Genomic DNA, 20,194 nt, shown 5'->3' with positions numbered 1-20,194 from the left:
AGGTTCTGTCCCATATCGCTAAACTCTTTGACCCCGCTGGTTGGCTAGCCCCATTTGTCATCCGAGCGAAGATATTCATGCAACAAATCTGGCTTACCGAACTGGGCTGGGATGATGTTCTGCCGCCTCTCCTGCTGCAGCAATGGCACGAATTCCTGCAGGATTACCCAGGCCTCAGTCGACTCCGCATTCCCCGTTGGCTAAACACCAGCGATAAGCTCTCGTGGGAGCTTCATGGCTTCTGTGACGCGTCACAGAAAGCGTATGGAGCAGCCCTATATGTGCGGGTTCGGTGCGGCGATCAAGTGGACGTCCATTTATTAACGGCTAAGACCCGTGTAGCTCCAGTCAAAACAGTCTCGCTGCCTCGGCTGGAGTTGTGCGGAGCGGTTTTGCTAGCCGATCTCTGGGCGTCGATCGTTCCTGAACTCCCAATCCCACCTGCAACCTCCCAGTTTTGGACCGACTCTACCATCGTGTTGGCTTGGCTCAATAAACCCCCGTGCAGTTGGTCCACCTTCGTGGCCAATCGGGTATCCAGCATCTCCAAAAGCACCAGTGGCCAAAGCTGGTCACATGTGCGCTCCGAGGACAACCCCGCTGATCTGGCGAGCCGTGGGGTCTCCGCGGCCGAGTTATCGTCCAGCAGACTCTGGTGGCATGGGCCGGACTGGCTCCAGCGAGCCCCCGAGTATTGGCCAACTCCCCATAACGAACTCCCAGACACCCAGCTGGAGCAACGAGTCCAGTGCCACACCACCGCGACCACCCTACTCGAGGACGTCAGCGAACGTTTCTCGGATTATGGTAGGGCATTACGAGTCATCGCGTACATCCTATGCTTCGCCACCAAAAGGATTTCGACGCCTTCCACGGTTCACCTCACCAATGACGAACTTCTCTCCGCCGAGCGCGCCTTGATTCGGACCTCTCAGCGTCGGGAATACCTCGCGGAGATACGGGCCCTGGGGGAAGGGCGACCCCTGCCATCATCTAGCACGCTACTCAATCTGAATCCATTTCTCGATCAGCATGGGTTACTCCGCTCCTGCGGACGACTCCGGGCCGCCGAGTCCCTCCGATATGATGAACGTCACCCTATTCTCCTCCCCTATAGTACTCATTTCACTCGCCTGCTTGTCGAATTCGCCCACCGCATCACGTTGCATGGCGGCAATCAACTGATGGTGCGGTATCTGCGCACCAAATTCTGGATCCCACGGATCAAGAACATGGTGAAGTCCCACCTCAAGGGGTGCAAAGTCTGCATCGTTCATCGTCGACGACTACAGACCCAGATGATGGGTGATCTCCCTCGAGAACGCATCACGTACTCCAGGCCCTTCACCCACACGGGCATTGATTTCGCAGGGCCGTTCGAAATCAAAAATTACACCGGGCGTGCGTGTCTCATAACTAAGGGTTATGTCTGCGTCTTTGTGTGTTTCAGCACGAAGGCAATCCATCTCGAGGCTACCTCCGACCTCACCACTGAAAGATTTCTTGCAGCCTTTTCTCGGTTTGTCGCACGGAGACAATGCCCACAGCGCATTTACTCCGACAATGGCAAAACCTTCGTAGGGGCCTCAAAGGCGCTCGAACAAGATTTCCTGAACGCCACCAAGCTTGATATAATGAAGGCATTTCCCCAGCACATTTTATCCTGGCAGTTCATTCCGCCAAGCGCGCCCCATATGGAGGACTGTGGGAAGCAGGGGTCAAAAGTTTTAAGACCCTGTTTTACAAGTCCTCGTCCACTGTCAAATACACCTTCGAGGAACTTTCCACTCTCCTGTGTAGGATCGAAGCGTGCCTAAACTCCAGGCCAATCTCTCCCATGAGCGAGGATCCAGAGGACCTGCTGGCCCTAAGCCCGGGACATTTCCTGATTGGAGGACCGCTCTTATCCATTGCGGAACCGGAAATTCTGGTCGAGCCTATGTCACTGATCAACCGATGGCAGCGACTGAAGGCAATCCAGCAGGCTTTCTGCCGCCGCTGGAAGAGTGAGTACCTCAAGGAGCTTCACAAACGGAACAAGTGGAAGTCACCGACTCGCAGCATCCAGACCGGCGACCTCGTGATCGTGTCCGAAGATCATCTCCGCTCCAACGAGTGGCGCTTAGGGCGAATTGAGCGCACTCTGCCCGGGGCTGACGGTCTCGTCCGAGTGGCTGATGTCACCACCGCGCGTGGGTCTATCCGAAGACCCGTAGCGAAGCTTATTCTGTTGCAAGACAGCAGGAGTCCTGAGCCTAAAACCTTATCGTGACTCCCAATCCCTCTATGTTCCCTCCGAATGTCTTCGTCTCCATGCATGTTGTTCGTTCCCGCGCATAGACTAATCCACTCCCCCCTACGTAATTTCTTTCGTTACAGTTCGTTCAGCTCCCCCTTCATAGCGACATGGCCCCCACACGTCTGCCGCACCACCGCAGCAAACGAGCTGCTCCGCAGGCACGAACGTGTACCGATGCCGGGTCTGTCGGGGGGTTCATGCACTCCGGCAGTGTCTGCGCTTCCTGAACCTCCGAGGGGAAAAGCGGCTCCGGGCGGTGCTGATCAACAAGTATTGTCCCAATTGCTTGGCACACGAGCATTCATCCGACGCGTGCCGGACTCGCCATGGTTGCCGACGATGCGGGCAAAGGCACCATACCCTGCTCCACATGGCCGACCAACCGCCGAGACAACGTGCCTCCGCCCGGCGTCGCAGCCAATCACCCCCCTCCGGGCGTGCTGCACCCCCGCTACAACCCTGTTCCCGATCATCGTCCGACCGCTCCGCTTCCCCAGAAGGCGCACCCGAAATCTCTCTATCCTCCCTGCTCCACGCCAGGACGACGACTGTCCTGCCAACCGCAGTTCTCCGGTTGGGCAATGGCTCGAAATCCTTCGAGACCCGCGTCCTTCTCGATGCGTGTGCGGCTGAGAGCCGCATCAATCGCTCCTTTGCCCGGTCCCTGGGGTTAGCTGTGACCAAGGTCGGGGTCGACCAAGCCTGTACGGCCGTCCTCGAGTCGAGGTCCGACGAGACGTTCCGACGGAACGTTATATTCCGGGTCGAAGAGGACTTGCTCATCCGCACTCCCATCCGGGAAGTGGCGGCGCCGGTTCGGGAGAAATTCGCCACCCTGATCCTGGCCGACCCCTATTTCTATCGGCCGGCGTCGGTGTCCGTGGTACTCGGGGCAGACCTCTATCCTGAGGTCATCCAACCAGGCTGTGTGCCCGGTCATAGCGGTACTCCCGCAGCCCAGAGCACCGTGTTCGGATGGGTCGTCTCCGGCTCCTGTGGGATCTAGGCGCTCCAGAACGTTGCCGTCCCCCGTCCTTTATATGTCCAGGGTGGCAATTGCAACATGTTGAAAGGGGGGCGGTATGTTCACGCCACCGGGTGAACAGCAGTGAGCGGCGAAGAGCAGTGAAGAGTGAGGAGGGTTTTTTGATCCTCGGCATCTACGGTCACACCAGGAGGGGTGACTGGGTTTTTTCCAATGGGCATCGCCATCATACTGAATCGAGATTTTCACCACCGACTTTTAACTTTACTTTGCGATTTGTCACTTTTTCCAACCGAACCATTTCGTGTGTGTGTCGGTATATCTTGTGAATTAAATAAAGCAAACATAGAATTAAAACGAAGTTTTCGCGCGTTTTAATCATTCTACTCACGTACGAGACCCTGAAGATATTGGCACCCGCCAACCACTTGATACTATATCGGGTTCCGCCCCGCCACAAACAAATAGGTATAGTAGGAATCTCTTAAAAAAAATATATTGCGTCACTAAATAAATGACGATTCATTTGGCTACATTATGACGTTCACAGTTGGAAACGCCGTTTTCGTTCTTTTAAGTTATATACATATAACATTATTTTTCCACCTTTCAATATGGACAGTAGGAATTTCTTTAAATATATTTATTGTGTCTCTGAATAAATGACAATTCATTTGGCTACATTATGAAGATGACAGTTGGCACCGCCGTTTTCATTTATTAAAGTTATATACATATAACATTTTTTTTCTTTTGACCTTTTAATAGGTACAGTAGGAATCTCTTTAAATATATATTTTGCGTCACTAAATAAAAACCGATTCATTTGGCTACATTATGACGATCACAGTTGGAACCGCCGTATTCGTTCTTTTAACTTATATATATATATAACATTTTTTTTTATCCATTAAAATATGAAGAGTAGGAATCTCTTTAAGTAAATTCATTGCGTCACTAAAGAAATGACGATACATTTGGCTACCTAAAAATAAGAGGATAGAAATGAACTTATTATTATATGAAATACTCTCCCATATAATAAAAGTACCTCAGCAATTTAAAAAAAATCGAATCATCAAACAAAGTATAAGCTCCAGTGGATCGCAGTATGTCAGCTGCTCAACCACTTACAACACCTTGCTTTTTACAAAAGTCGTTTACAATTGATTCTAGGCTTTGTCTTTTGTATTAAATAATGTTTTAATAAGTAACTAGCGCGGCATCAGGTGATCGAAGATCCTCCCAATTTACTATGTTACAAATAACATTGGCATCACATCCATTGTCGTTTATAAAATAAACTTTTAATGGTTTAGAAGCCATACAATTCAAATTGCCCCTTATTTATCATTGCACTCCAGCACGGATACGACCTTAGAGGCGTTCAGGCATAATCCAAGGGACGTAGCGTCATACCACTGTTCGTTCGAACAAGTATTTTGCCATTGGTCCGTACCTGCGGTTCCTCTCGTACTACCCAGGAATGCTGTGGCAACAACGTTTTGTCATTAGTAGGGTAAAACTAACCTGTCTCACGACGGTCTAAACCCAGCTCACGATCCCTTGCATGGGTGAACAATCCAACGCTTGGTGAATTTTGCTTCACAATGATAGGAAGAGCCGACATCGAAGGATCAAAAAGCCAGTTATCCCTATGGTAACTTTTCTGACACCTCTAGTTAAATTGCAACTCTTTGAACCAAAACCAGCGGGCCGGGGCTAACTTCGACCGCGTCAAAGTTTGTATACCCTTGCAACTTCTTTGGTAACTCTTTCCTTACCTATAGCCATCAAAGTGGAAAAACGTTTAAGCTAAAAAGGCTAATGTTTGCAAAAGAACGGCATAGGAAATAACGGAGATATTGATCAAAGTCACTGTTTTCCACCGATCGTTCCTATGGGAGCTATATGATATAGTTACCCGATCCTTATCAAATTTGGCACAGTCATTAACAGATATATTAAACTAACAAATGTTTAATTTGAAAGCAATCGCGTCAAAAGTAACGAAGTTATTCACCAAAGTCACCGTTTTCGAAAGATCGTTCCTATGGGAGCTATATGATATAGTCACCCGATCTTGATCAAATTTAGTTATTGAGAAAAGTCACTGCTCGTGACTTTGCCATTTGTATGCGAGCTATATGATATAGTGATCCGATCCGGCTGAATCCGAGATATACAACGCCTGCAGTATATACAATTTCAGCTCTGTAGCTCTTACGATCTAGGAGGAGTTTGCGTTGATCCAGACGGACGGACGGACGGACGGACGGACATGGCTATTTAAACTCGTCTCGTCGTGCTGATCAAGAATATATATACTTTATATGGTCGGAGATGCTTCCTTCTATGCGTTGCACACTTTGACCAAAATTAATATACCCTTTTTGCAAGGGTATAAAGATCGATAGGCCGAGCTTTTGGTGTCCCTGTGTGTACTGAACACCGAGATCAAGTCAGCATTTGCCCTTTTGTTCTATGTGTGCTTTCTGTGCGCACTAAGGTGGCCTTGGGACACCTCCGTTATTATTTGAGAGATGTACCGCCCCAGTCAAACTCCCTACCTGGCAATGTCCTTGAATTGGATCATACCTGAGTAATTGGAGTTATATTAAATATTTCAAATTAAAAATACATAAATGCACTCTCTCATTAAAGAATTTGTTTGCAATTATATAACAAACTCGTGATACTTTAATCAAGAAGCTTGCATCAAAACCCAATACCATAAGATATAATAAATATATCCGTATAATGGCTACACGTTCCATTTAATCAAGTAAGTAAGGAAACAATAAGAGTAGTGGTATTTCATTGGCGATATCAAACACGAGGAATAATATCTCCCACTCATTCTACACCTCTTATGTCTCCTCACACTGCCAGATTAGAGACAAGCTCAAAAGGGTCTTCTTTCCCCGCTAATTATTCCAAGCCCGTTGACGAGGCATTTGGCTATTTTTTTTTTTTGTTTTTTTTTTTGATCGCCGAGGAAGGAAATCTTCTAAAGATACGAGCAACCAACTACTGGACAATCTCGTATGCACGATTCGCTGCATCATCGGGACAATGAAGTCCCACAGCGCCTACGTACTAAAACCACCTCTTTTTGACAATGCGATGTTTGTACCTTTTTAGATGGAATGCCAATGTAGCAGGCAAAAGTATAAGGGAAACTAGAGGTTAGTACATCTAGCTTCGAGTATACCCAGCACAATACATGAAATATTTGAAAGACGTCACTCCGCCATTTACTGCTCTGACGCTGATGAGTTTGGTATCTTCAGCAGTTGAGTGTAACGGCACAGTGTTCATATCTTGACCAATGTTACTTGGCTCAAGGGGCTGGTAACCCCAAGAGTTGCTTCGCCGCTCGAATTAGCTACTGGAAAGAACCTAGAGACTAGGAATTTAACAGCACCCAGGAAACACCACGAGGAGGTTCCGAGTCGACTTGATCAGACTTACGACTTATGAATTACAGTGCTCCGAAGAACACCCCTTCTGCGCTCATCCGACCCAGCTTCCCTTAAGAGAGTCATAGTTACTCCCGCCGTTGACCCGCGCTTACTTGAATTTCTTCACTTTGACATTCAGAGCACTGGACAGAAATCACATTGTGTCAACATCCGCTAGGGCCATCACAATGCTTTGTTTTAATTAGACAGTCGGATTACCCAAGTCCGTGCCAGTTCTGAATTGATTGTTAATTGATAATCGTTATAATTTAAAAAAACTTATTAAAAATTAGTATTCTTAAAAATTTTAGCAAGAAAGTTCCACAATTGGCTACGTAACTAACTATCCGGGGAACAAATAACTATCATAAATGATAGAAACTCTATTTACCCAGAACGAGCACATAAACCATGTTATTGTTTCCCAATCAAGCCCGACTATCTCAATCTTCAGAGCCAATCCTTATCCCGAAGTTACTGATCTAATTTGCCGACTTCCCTTACCTACATTATTCTATCGAGTAGAGACTCTTCACCTTGGAGACCAGCTGCGGATATTGGTACGGCCTGTTGAGAAGTTTGCGTATCCCCACCATAAATTTTCAAGGTCCAAGGAGAAAATATCGACACAACAGTATATGTCATGCTCTTCTAGCCCATCTACAGAACAGAAACAGAAAAGCAAACTCTTCCGATACCTCTCGACGGCTTCTTTATGGTCGTTCTTGTTGCCAGGATGAGCACGAGGCCCATATTTAATAAAAAACGGATACTCAACAGGTTACGGAATTGGAACCGTATTCCCTTTCGTTCAAAATTATTCAAGTGTTTTATTATTTATTATTTCATTTGACATTTTTAAAACTTGAAAATTTTCGGCTTTCGCCTTGAACTTAGGACCGACTAACTCGTGATCAACCACTGTTCACACGAAACCCTTCTCCACTTCAGTCCTCCAAGGTTTCATTCGATTATTTGCTACTACCACCAAGATCTGTACCAATGGCGGCTCCATGCAGGCTTACGCCAAACACTTCTAAGCACACCATTGTACCTTCCTACTCACTAAAGTTTTAAAATTTATATTATAAATAATATAAATCATCTACTTTAGCGGTAATGTATAGGTATACAACTTAAGCGCCATCCATTTTAAGGGCTAGTTGCTTCGGCAGGTGAGTTGTTACACACTCCTTAGCGGATTTCGACTTCCATGATCACCGTCCTGCTGTTTTAAGCAACCAACGCCTTTCATGGTTTCTGTATGAGTTGTTAATTTGGGCACCGTATCATTACGTTTGGTTCATCCCACAGCGCCAGTTCTGCTTACCAAAAGTGGCCCACTTCATATCAAGAAAGTTAAGGTTCTTACCCATTTAAAGTTTGAGAATAGGTTAAGATCGTTTCGACCCTAAGGCCTCTAATCATTCGCTTTATCAGATAAGATTATTTTATATAACATTTAAATGCACCGGCTATCCTGAGGGAAACTTCGGAAGGAACCAGCTACTAGATGGTTTGATTGGTCTTTCGCCCCTATACTCAATTCTGACAATCGATTTGCACGTCAGAACTGTTTCGGTCTTCCATCAGGGTTTCCCCTGACTTCAACCTGATCAAGTATAGTTCACCATCTTTCGGGTCACAGCATATATGCTCAAGGTACGTTCCAGTTAGAGGTATAAATAATATAAATATCATTATACATAACTATATAGAACGCCCCGGGATTGTGTTATTTATCTATACATAGTTAAAAAACTAATCCCATTATTAGTCAAGTTAATTATGCTATTAGGTTTATATCCCAATAACTTGCACATATGTTAGACTCCTTGGTCCGTGTTTCAAGACGGGTCCCGAAGGCATCCTGAATCTTTCGCATTGTTAATCATACAAGTGCATATAATCATCACAGAAAATCAATGATAATCATGCTATTATATAATTCCGAAAAATTAACGCACTGTATTCATATAAATCTATCGACACTTTATCAAATTAATGACATTTATTCTATGTTAAAATGCAAGCAAAATAATTTAAATAAACTATAAGTCATATTTTATGATAAATTTGGTTTATGTTAATAGATTACAATGTCCTTATATGGAAAAAATGCACACTATTATTATAATATTATTTGTTTATGTAGGGGGGTCGAACTTCCTTCTGGTTGATGGCAGCTAGGTGAACTTTTCCTTTTCCCTGTTTTTCCTCCCAGTAAATTCTGACACGCAGAGATTAATTTCACTTCACTTGATGTATTCAGGTATAAACTTCAACTAACTCTAGCTTAGCTTAAGAGCAGGGCACCAAGCCCGCTTGGAGGGAGTGTGGGGAGTTCTTTCGTGGGGAGAGCGATGGGCACCATCGGGAGAGCGGCGCGAGGTGAAAGCTTCCGCCTCCTTTAACCCTTGTGTTGCCCGGTTGGGCATAAACATGCTCCCCCCCTTGCAGGAGTGCAAGACCCAGGCAGTTTAATGGCACGCTCCGGACAGGGTCCAGCCAAAAACTGTGCGCATCGCAATCGGCCGCCCGCCAACCCCAGGTAGACTCCCTTCTAGCATGACCTCCGTGATCACATCCGCGCCCAGGACCAGAGACACTGACGACGGTCGGTAGAACGTCTCATCCGCCAGGACGATGCCCTCAAACCTTTTGGCGATCTGTGGGTCCACCGGAGCGCTTGGAGTGCGGCAGCACAAGCCATCGACCACCTTCAGGATCGCCTCCAATCGCCATCCTTCACTGATTGGGGACCGGATCACTGCTGCCACCGCTTTCTCTGCCCCTATATTGACGGCTGTCAACTTGAAGGCCGTGGCCAATGACGTCGCCATCGACGATACCGCAGAACAAGGGTCCACCAGGGCCTTCACGTCGAAGGTTTTTCCCTCCGTCTCAATACGCACCATCGCCGTGGGCATCAGATGCGGATTGCGGTGCTGCAGCAGTGTGGTCAAGGTCAGTTTCGGATCGGAGGCTGGCGTTGGCGCGACCCTTCGTCTGGAGGACTCGGGGGTGACTCGGCGTACGACGGAGCTTGGAGTGCGTCGACGTGGCTGTTCATGGAAGTGAAGCAGCGTGTGGTGATCCTCCTCACAGATTCGGCACTTATCACCGCTTAAGCAGCTTCCTCCGGAATGTTGGTGGGCCAGGCAATTGGCGCAGTACTTATTCGCCAGCACTGCCCTCATCCTCTTCTCCACGTTCAGCCGCAGGAAGCGACGGCATCGCTTCAGAGGATGGATTCCGCGACAGACTCGGCAACGGAAGGACTCAGTTCCTCGCGAACATCTGCGCTCCTCTTTCGATGCCTGTACTGAACGCGGTCTCGGAGCCATGGAAACGGGATCTAGGTTGACGAATATCAGGAAGCTGCCGGGACAAATAATGAAGAAAGCGGATTAATGTAGGACGATAGAACACATATTACTACTGGCAGCTCGGCCCTTCTTACTTGGGAGGAAGGACCAAGTGCTGGACGCTACTGTAGTTTTACGTAATGGGTTTGAATTCTTTCTTCTGGAGGAAGAAAGATCAACTTTGCGACGGGACGCTTCACAATACCGCGAGCGGTAAGCAGTTCGACGACGCGGACATTGCCGTCACTGCCAGGGTGTGTCTGGTGGATTCGCCCGAGACGCCATTCATTAAATGGAAGATTGTCGTCTTTGAGTACCACCAGATCGCCCACTTCAAGATTTTTAGAAGGGAATCGCCACTTATTGCGCTTATGTAGCTCCTTCAGATACTCGTCTTTCCATCGGGTGCAGAAATGCTGACTCACGGCCTTCAGACGCTGCCACCGGTTAATGATAGACGGTACCTGATCCTTGATTTCAGGTTCCGTCACGGATAGCAATGGACCGCCAACTAGGAAATGGCCTGGGGTCAAAGCTAAAGAGTCGGTGGGGTCTTCAGACATAGGAGAAATCGGCCGCGAGTTCAAACACGCCTCTACCTTAGCCAGCAGCGTAGAGAACTCTTCAAAAGTATACCTTTGGTTGGAAGTGGCCTTGTAGAACAGAGTTTTAAAACTCTTAACTCCAGCCTCCCACAACCCTCCCATGTGTGGTGGGGAGGACTTGAAATGCCAGGACAGATTCTGATGGCTGTAGTGGGATAATATTTTCTGCTGGGTAGAACTTAGGAAATCTTTTTCAAGCACTCTGGATGCACCTACGAAGTTTTTTCCGTTGTCGGACTGCACTTGCTGGGGACAACCTCGCCTCGATACAAAGCGAGCGAATGCTGCCAGAAATGCTTCGGTACTCAAATCCGAAGTTGCCTCAAGGTGAATGGCTTTGGTGGAAAAGCAAACAAAGACACACACATATCCCTTTGATATGCGGCAAGCGCGGCCGGTGAAACTCTTGATGTCGAAAGGACCTGCGAAATCTATCCCGGTGGTCGTGAAAGGTCGTGCGAAAGTAGTTCGCTGGGCCGGAAGGGTGCCCATTAGCTGTGATTGCAGCCTTCTTTTATAAATCACACAGACTTTGCATGAATTGACCACCGATTTTACTAGATTCCGCAGTCTTGGAATCCAGTATCTCTGTCGGATGAGACGGACTACCAGTTGGCTGCCCCCATGGAGAGAGATCTGATGCGTGAAAAGCACCAACAGCCGGGACAACGGACTTACTACTGGCAACAGAATGGGGTTACGCTCATCGTAACTAAGGGCCGCTGCTTGTTGCACGCGCCCACATGCTCGGATCACACCTGATGCGTCAATGAAAGGATTCAAATTGAGAATGGTGCTAGACGTGGGCAGAGATTTCTTCTGCTGTAGACACCGATGTTCCGTCGGAAAGTAATCACGCTGAGTGACTCGGATCAACGCCTGGAGTACTTGATTGATCTCGCTAGAGGTCACCTCCCCGGAGTAATCGTTTGGAAGTTTACGACACCTTCTGCCGAAACGGATCACATATGCTATCACTCGTAAGGCACGTGCCAGATTGGAAAAACGAGATAATATCTCGTTGGCTGGCTTAGCGATCGCGACGTGGACCTTCACTACCCGCTTCTCCAAGGCAGTGCCTTGGAGAGGCAAGGCCTCTTCGATGTCGAGGAAATCAGCATTCAGTAAATGACTCTTTGGAATACAACTGAGCACGCTCTTCACATTCGATGTCCATTTGCGCAAGGGAAAGCCAGCTAAACCAAGAGCGTCTTGAAGTTCATTGACCATTGCGATTGCCGTTGTTTCATTATGAGCCCCTGCCAGGACATCATCGACATACATATAGGACTTGATAATATCGCTAGCCAAAGGAAATTTGGATTGTACATCACTTGCGAGTTGCTGAAGTACTCGGATGGCTAAGAACGGAGCACAGTTAATGCCAAACGTGACGGTATTCAGCTCGTAATCACCAAGTTGCCCCTCTTTATTTCGGAACAGGATCCTCTGAAATGGCGTATGGATTGGATGGACCATAATTTGGCGGTACATTTTTGTGATGTCGGCATTGAAAACTACTCGGAAAAAACGCCACTTGAGAATCTGAGTAGTGAGATCGGACTGAAGTACCGGACCAGGGTAAAGTATGTCGTTGAGACTTACTCCGTTGGTGGACTTGCTAGAGGCGTTAAAAACTACCCGTACCTTTGTTGTGGTGCTGTCGGGCTTGAAAACCGCATGGTGTGGCAAATAAAAATTGTTATTAGTGCCGTCAAATGGAACCTGACGCATGTGGCCCAAGTCCAAATATTCTTGGATGACGGCGTCATACTCAGTTTTGCCGGAATATTTTTAAGGAGTCGGCTTTCGTTTTTTAGGAACTGAGCCAATGCCCCTGGTCTGGAATGACCAAGGTTGATGTTGGTTGGATCTCGAAACGGAAGTGAGACCGTATATCTCCCCGAAACATCTCTTCTTGTGGTCTTCTGGAAATTGACCTCGCAAACAGAGTCAGAATCTTCTACCGGTTTGCCCGGTAGATCCTCCACCTCCCAAAACCTTATGAGAAGAGTTTCAAGTCCCTCCTCTCTGCTAACTGCGACCCTCGTGGTGAACGCGGCACATGAACTGACGGGGACCCCTTGCAACGGGCCTGAAATGACCCAACCGAATCTCGTCTCTTGAGCCATTAAAGATCCGCACACTTCGGTCTGGATGCCGGAAAGAGTCACCGCTGGTATTACATCAATGCCAAGGAGTAGATCGATCTTTGCCTTTAATCTGAAGGAGGGGTCGGCTAGAGGAATATTGGGCATTCCTTCCAGTGTGGCTTGGGCTATCGTACATGACGGCAAATCATCAGCAACTTGGGACAAGACAAACGCTTCTATCTCGATCTGGACTGGAGGTCCATGCGATGACCGAATGCTTATGTGACAGACCTTCAAGGTTCTATTGACCTTTCCGTTAATGCCTGTCACTTCGGCCCTGACAGTTTGGAATGGTAACTTCATGAGTCGGAACATTCTTTCGGATATGAAATTGGCTTCAGAAGCCGGGTCTAATAGCGCCCGTGAAGCATAAGTAGTGCCCTTGTGCCAAAAGTCCACGATCGCTGTACCTAGCAACTTATCTCGTGAGGACCTTGCCTCAGAGGTAAAGTAAGTCCGGACAATATTGTGCGAACTGGGCTGAGCTGGGACCGACGTTGGATTATTCTCCGGTCGGGCGTCCTTGTGCAAGAGCGTATTGTGACGCCCCTTGCACGTGAAGCAATTGTGCTGACTCGGACAATCTTTTACTTGATGTCCTCTTGCGAAACAGTTCAGACAAAGGGACTTTTTCTTTATGTATGCCACCCTCTCTGGCACCGTCATCTGAAGGAAGCGGGGACATCGACGCACCGGGTGATTCTCCTTCATACAGAGATCACAGGATTTTGGTTTGGTGGTCACCTTGGCTTCAAATGTATTAGCCTTTCGGGTGGCTGGAATCGGATTTCGTGGAGGTTTCGATGTGGGAACCGAAATAGCCATTGCAGTTGTATTTTCCACCGCTTCGAGCGTACGGAACCGCTCAGTGAGGAAATCGTCCATCATTTGCCACTCTGGAATGGCAGTCTTGTCTCCCAGAGATTGCTCCCATAATGAAAGGGTATTCTTTGGCAATTTGATGGAACAGAAAAATACGAACATGCCTCCCCAAGTGGTTACTGGCAGGCCACAGTGGTCAAAAGCGCGAATGGATGCCTGCAGAGCATTCTGATGATCCTGTAATGCTTTTCCGGACTCATGGGAAATTTGAGGCAGGTCAAGAAGTGCTCGGAATTGGCTGTTCACGATAAGTCGCTTATTTTCGAAACGCTGTTTAAGTGCATTCCATGCCGTTTCAAAACCATCATTTGTAAGCGGGAATTTTGCTACAATGAGGTTGGCTTCACCCCTCGTTTTCGCTAGGAGATGGTACAGCTTTTCAACAGGGGAAATTCGCGAATCGCTTATGTAGATGGCTGTAAACAAGTCACGGAACGTGGGCCATTTTAAATAATCTCCCGTAAAGACTTCTGTGTCAATGGGTGGCAATCGACAGCCTCGTTCTGCTGGTGCAGAGGTAGGCGCATGACGGTTCGGAGGAGTCGGAGCAGACCCTTCATGGATAAGCTCGTTTAATCGAGCCGTGCATCGCTCGTAAACTTGATAGCATTTGTCATATTTAGCTTGGATGGCTAAATCTTCAGAGTTATCGTCTTTACCATCTATGAGTGCCTCGCATTTCGCCGATCACGACGGACTTGGAGCGTAAATACGCTGACCTCGGACAGTGACGTGACGTGGGTGTCGACTTCAAACTGACTTAGTTTATGCAAATGGAACCAAACTTCTTCAAAGCCATGGTGGAAGCAGCTAAAACCCTTTTGGTCTCGGACCGAGTGACTCTTGGGGCGGTTACCAAAATCTGTGGAAGTGGTACCAATGATTTGACCTCTTTTTGGCTTGCTCGTCGTGGCTCTGACGTGGCTTGCTGAAAGGTCGTGCTCGATGGTGCGGACTTGAGAGTTAGTGGACTAGAGAGGGTCTGAAATGCTCGGGAAGGAGGAGTAGTAGGGCTGGTACTCCTCTGGCGCTGACCTGGAGCAGCAATTGAGGATTTGCTCGGGGCTGCAGTGTTCTCAGCTGCTTTCTCGTCTTTTGACGGGCTCGTGCTCATAACCCCAGAGAGTGGCGGTTATAAAGTGGTGAGCTGGCTTGGCACGGTTTGAAAATTAGCCAAAAAGACGAACTGGAACGTTTGGGAAAAACTGGAACACTACCAAACCACTTGAGAACGGCTTTGAAACGCCTTGAAATAGATTGAAAAAACCAGAAAACGAGCTGGTACGTTTGGAATGACTTGGAACACTGCCAAAAAACCCTAGGAACGGCTTGGAACACCTTGGAATTCAAATATAACTACAAAGATGCGACTTGGAGCGGGTGGAAACACTTTGGAATTGAAATAGAACCAAAGATAAGACTTGAAACGCTTGGAAACACTTTGTAATTGGAATCTAACTCCAAAGATACGACTTGGAACGTGTGGGAATACTTTGGAATTGCAATATAACTCCAAAGATGCGACTTGGAACGTGTGGGAATACTTTGGAATTGCAATAGAACCAAAGATACGACTTGAAACGCTTGGAAACACTTTGGAATTGGTATCTAACTCCAAAGATACGACTTGGAACACGTGGGAATATTTTGGACTTGAAATGTAACTCCAAAAATACGACTTGGAACACGTGGGAATACTTTGGAATTGAATTGAAATACGACTTGGAACACGTGGGAATATTCTTTGGAATATGGGAATACTTTGGAATTGAAATATAACTCCAAAAAATACGACTTGGAATACGTGGGAATACTTTGGAATTGAAATATAACTCCAAAAATACGACTTGGAACACGTGGGAATATTTTGGAATTGAAATATAACTCCAAAAATACGACTTGGAACACGTGGGAATATTTTGGAATTGAAATATAACTCCAAAAATACGACTTGGAACACGTGGGAATATTTTGGAATTGAAATATAACTCCAAAAATACGACTTGGAACGCGTGGGAATGTTTTGGAATTGAAATATAACTCCAAAAAATACGACTTGGAACGCGTGGGAATAGAATAAACAAAAACGCGGAACACAAATTTTTACCAATTAAATATTATTCGATTTTTTCCTCAACGTGACCCTTCAACATATATACCCCACAAAGTGCCTGCCAACCTAGGGTATACAGCACAGCTACTTTTGGTCGTTTGCTTTGTGCCGGTCTTTGGCACATGAGCTTGCAGCTGTGCTTGTATACTGCAGTTAAGCGGTACTTATGTATGCACGTATGTATGTATGTATATAGGCTGCAAGGGATAGCGGGATTTGTTCGCGGTGATGGAAAAATATATTTGTGTGCGAAAAAATTAAAAATTTTGTGGAATGTATGTATGTATGGATATGTATATGAGAATCAATATGTAAAATTTTATGTATGGAAAAAAAATATGTATATGTATATGGATATGAATATATATATGTAAAATTTTATGTATGGAAAAATATGTATATATATGTATGTGTATGGATATGTAAAATGTTGGAGTATATATATATGTATTTAAAAATTTCTTTTTTTTAAATATGAAAATATGGAATGGCGATATGCAGAGGTGTGAATGGATCGGATTTCTTTATATAAATTAATGGTTTTTTTTTTTTTTTTTTAATATGATTTTTTTGCTGTGTCTAACCGATATGCCCCCAACTTTATAGGGTGTCTGGTCACCAGAAATGTCTAAGTGTGGCTTTTATATGTGAGAGGGTGGTTCACTTTCGTTTTTTTTTTTTTTTTTTTTAAAAATCTTTATTATTCGTATTGAAAATTTTCTTCTCTTCGTTGGAACCACCTTTCACGGCGCGCACACTTTTCCCAGGAGTGGACTGTATTTGCACAAAACCTTTATTTTTGGATTTAATGTAGCACTGGATATGTTTGTAATTTTTGTCACATTCACACACTCTGCTTGCATATATATATATTTTATATGTAGGAGATCACTTTTTCCGTAGGTTTGATTCACTGCATACATACATATGTGTTAATATTTTTTTGAAATTGCGAAAAAATATATGTATATTGGAAATAGGCAAATAAAATATGGCGCCTTATATACTTGGCCTATATATGCCAAAGTGCGAGAAAAAAAACTTGAAGTGGGCGAACCAATATGGCGCCTTATGTACTGGACACATATATATGTATGAAAATTTGGGGACCAAAATTTTCTCTCCTTTGAGGAGGAAAAATTTGCGCGAAAGTAATTTTTACTTGGATTAGGAGAATCAATGGCAACAATTATATGTATGTGAGTATGGGTACGGATGCTGGAGGCATGTACATGTACTCATATACCTATAATTTGCAAAAAAAATTACTTAGCTTGAAATATGGATGAAATTCCACCGATGCTAGTGGTTCGAGAGGATCTTAGTATCCGGCTCGAAGGACCAAATGTTTATGTAGGGGGGTCGAACTTCCTTCTGGTTGATGGCAGCTAGGTGAACTTTTCCTTTTCCCTGTTTTTCCTCCCAGTAAATTCTGACACGCAGAGATTAATTTCACTTCACTTGATGTATTCAGGTATAAACTTCAACTAACTCTAGCTTAGCTTAAGAGCAGGGCACCAAGCCCCGCTTGGAGCGGAGTGTGGGGAGTTCTTTCGTGGGGAGAGCGATGGGCACCATCGGGAGAGCGGCGCGAGGTGAAAGCTTCCGCCTCCTTTAACCCTTGTGTTGCCCGGTTGGGCATAAACATTATTAATTAATATAATATATATATTAAAACTCTAATGATGAATTTTCCATAATGGATATTCAGGTTCATCGGGCTTAACCTCTAAGCAGTTTCACGTACTATTTAACTCTCTATTCAGAGTTCTTTTCAACTTTCCCTCACGGTACTTGTTTACTATCGGTCTCATGGTTATATTTAGTTTTAGATGGAGTTTACCACCCACTTAGTGCTGCACTATCAAGCAACACGACTCTTTGGAAACACCATCTAGTAATCATTAACGTTATACGGGCCTGGCACCCTCTATGGGTAAATGGCCTCATTTAAGAACGACTTAAATCGTTAATTTCTTATACTAGAATATTGATGCTCCATACACTGCATCTCACATTTGCCATAAAGACAAAGTGACTTAGTGCTGAACTATTTTCTTTTCGCTCGCCGCTAGTAAGAAAATCCTTGTTAGTTTCTTTTATATGGGTAGTCCCATATGAGTTGGGGTTGTATATACACACAAATATATTATTTAATATATTAAAACCATTGTATACTTTAAGTGAAGAATAATATTATGACACAATTATTTTTTCATTTCATATCATTAATAAGAGGCAATTCTAGATTAAAATTTAATATTTTTTATGCTAGACATTCCTCAGTATCATTTTATTTGAAAAAGAAAATTATACATCTTCGTTTTTCTCATACATATGTGAGCCAATGTGTTTCAATTATTATTAATATTATGAATATACATATATATCCAATAATATACCATATGCTTTAATATTTCGTAAAATATTAAAACAACTTATTTAGCATAGTCTTACAACCCTCAACCATATGTAGTCCAAGCAGCACTCTAAAATTAATTAAAGTACCATAACAGCATGGACTGCGATATGCGTTCAAAATGTCGATGTTCATGTGTCCTGCGGTTCACACGATGACGCACAGTTTGCTGCGTTCTTCATCGACCCATGAGCCGAGTGATCCACCACTTAGAGTGATTATTAAATTGTTTGTTTATTTCATTACGTCAATAATATTTTTATTGAAAGAAATTAAAAATACACCATTTTACTGGCATATATCAATTCCTTCAATAAAATCTTAACCCAACGAATGCTGCGAAATGTCTTAGTTAACATAAGTGATTGAATACTGGACTTGACTATCAATTTATGTAAAACGTTAACCTTAAATGCAGGTACAACATTGTACATTTGGGATGTTGATTTAACCAATGTATGCCCAAACCAACAATGGCCAATACATTACGCAACGCCTGTATAGTATGGTACATATACACGCAGATAAATAAAGATTCTACCGTCGATTGTTATATATTTATACTCATTTTACTTTATTTAAATTTAATTTAATTAAATTTTTCAAATCAAATATTGTATTAAATCAACTTCCCCTGATCAGATTTAATAATAATAATAATCAATTTCATTTTCATTTTATGCTCTCATCTTCAATTTCATTTTCATTTTATATATCTTTATATTAATTTGGTATTTATTTATTTTAACAACGGTTGGAAAATACAATAATGATCCTTCGGCAGGTTCACCTACGGAAACCTTGTTACGACTTTTACTTCCTCTAAATAATCAAGTTCGGTCAACTTTTGCGAAACAACCGTAACACGCAAGGCGTCACAGTGATCACGTCCAGAGACCTCACTAAATAATTCAATCGGTAGTAGCGACGGGCGGTGTGCACAAAGGGCAGGGACGTAATCAATGCGAGTTAATGACTCACACTTACTAGGAATTCCAAGTTCATGTGAACAGTTTCAGTTCACAATCCCAAGCATGAAAGTGGTTCAGCGGCTTACCCGGACCTCTCGGTCTAGGAAATACACATTGATACTTTCATTGTAGCGCGCGTGCAGCCCAGGACATCTAAGGGCATCACAGACCTGTTATTGCTCAATCTCATTATTGCTAGACGCAATTTGTCCATTTAAGAAGCTAGTGTCCTTATAATGGGACAAATCTACACGGCTCCACTTATATAAACACATTCAAACACAATAAATATTTTACTGCTACCATGAATGAAGGCAATATAAGCTTCAACACTATAATCCTGAAGATATTTATTTAATATATTTTTAGTCTCGATCGTTATCGGAATTAACCAGACAAATCACTCCACGAACTAAGAACGGCCATGCACCACCACCCATAGATTCGAGAAAGAGCTATCAATCTGTCTTACACACTTATGTTCGGAGCTGGTAAGTTTTCCCGTGTTGAGTCAAATTAAGCCGCAGGCTCCACTCCTGGTGGTGCCCTTCCGTCAATTCCTTTAAGTTTCAGCTTTGCAACCATACTTCCCCCGGAGCCCAAAAGCTTTGGTTTCCCGGGAAGCGACTGAGAGAGCCATAAAAGTAGCTACACCCAATTGCTAGCTGGCATCGTTTATGGTTAGAACTAGGGCGGTATCTGATCGCCTTCGAACCTCTAACTTTCGTTCTTGATTAATGAAAACATCTTTGGCAAATGCTTTCGCTTAAGTTAGTCTTACGACGGTCCAAGAATTTCACCTCTCGCGTCGTAATACTAATGCCCCCAAACTGCTTCTATTAATCATTACCTCTTGATCTGAAATCCAATGAAAGCAGAACAGAGGTCTTATTTCATTATCCCATGCACAGAATATTCTGGCATTTGAAGCCTGC

General features: G+C 44.7%; 1 protein-coding gene, 1 non-coding gene and 1 pseudogene across 2 annotated transcripts; all 3 read right to left on the bottom strand.

Annotated features, from left to right (window-relative positions):
- Positions 1-4,354: 4,354 nt before the first annotated feature.
- On the bottom strand, positions 4,355-9,016 carry LOC124461720 (annotated as a pseudogene).
- A 139-nt stretch (positions 9,017-9,155) lies between these two features.
- On the bottom strand, positions 9,156-17,237 carry LOC124461716. Its single transcript, XM_047013208.1, has 2 exons — positions 17,139-17,237; positions 9,156-10,129 (listed from the first exon to the last, which is right to left on the bottom strand). The coding sequence occupies exon 2, from the start codon at positions 10,093-10,095 to the stop codon at positions 9,229-9,231; it is 867 nt and encodes a 288-aa protein (XP_046869164.1). The 5' UTR covers positions 10,096-10,129; positions 17,139-17,237; the 3' UTR covers positions 9,156-9,228.
- A 1,088-nt stretch (positions 17,238-18,325) lies between these two features.
- Positions 18,326-18,505, bottom strand: LOC6637479. Its single transcript, XR_006955228.1, has one exon. It is a non-coding gene; the product is annotated as a 5.8S ribosomal RNA (ribosomal RNA).
- Positions 18,506-20,194: the final 1,689 nt, after the last annotated feature.

The sequence above is a fragment of the Drosophila willistoni genome, unplaced genomic scaffold (genome assembly GCF_018902025.1).
Source record: "Drosophila willistoni isolate 14030-0811.24 unplaced genomic scaffold, UCI_dwil_1.1 Seg608, whole genome shotgun sequence".
Taxonomy (NCBI): Eukaryota; Metazoa; Arthropoda; class Insecta; order Diptera; family Drosophilidae; genus Drosophila; species Drosophila willistoni.
The sequence above is the reverse complement of the archived record's forward strand: the minus strand, read 5'-3'. Positions and strand labels throughout refer to the sequence as shown.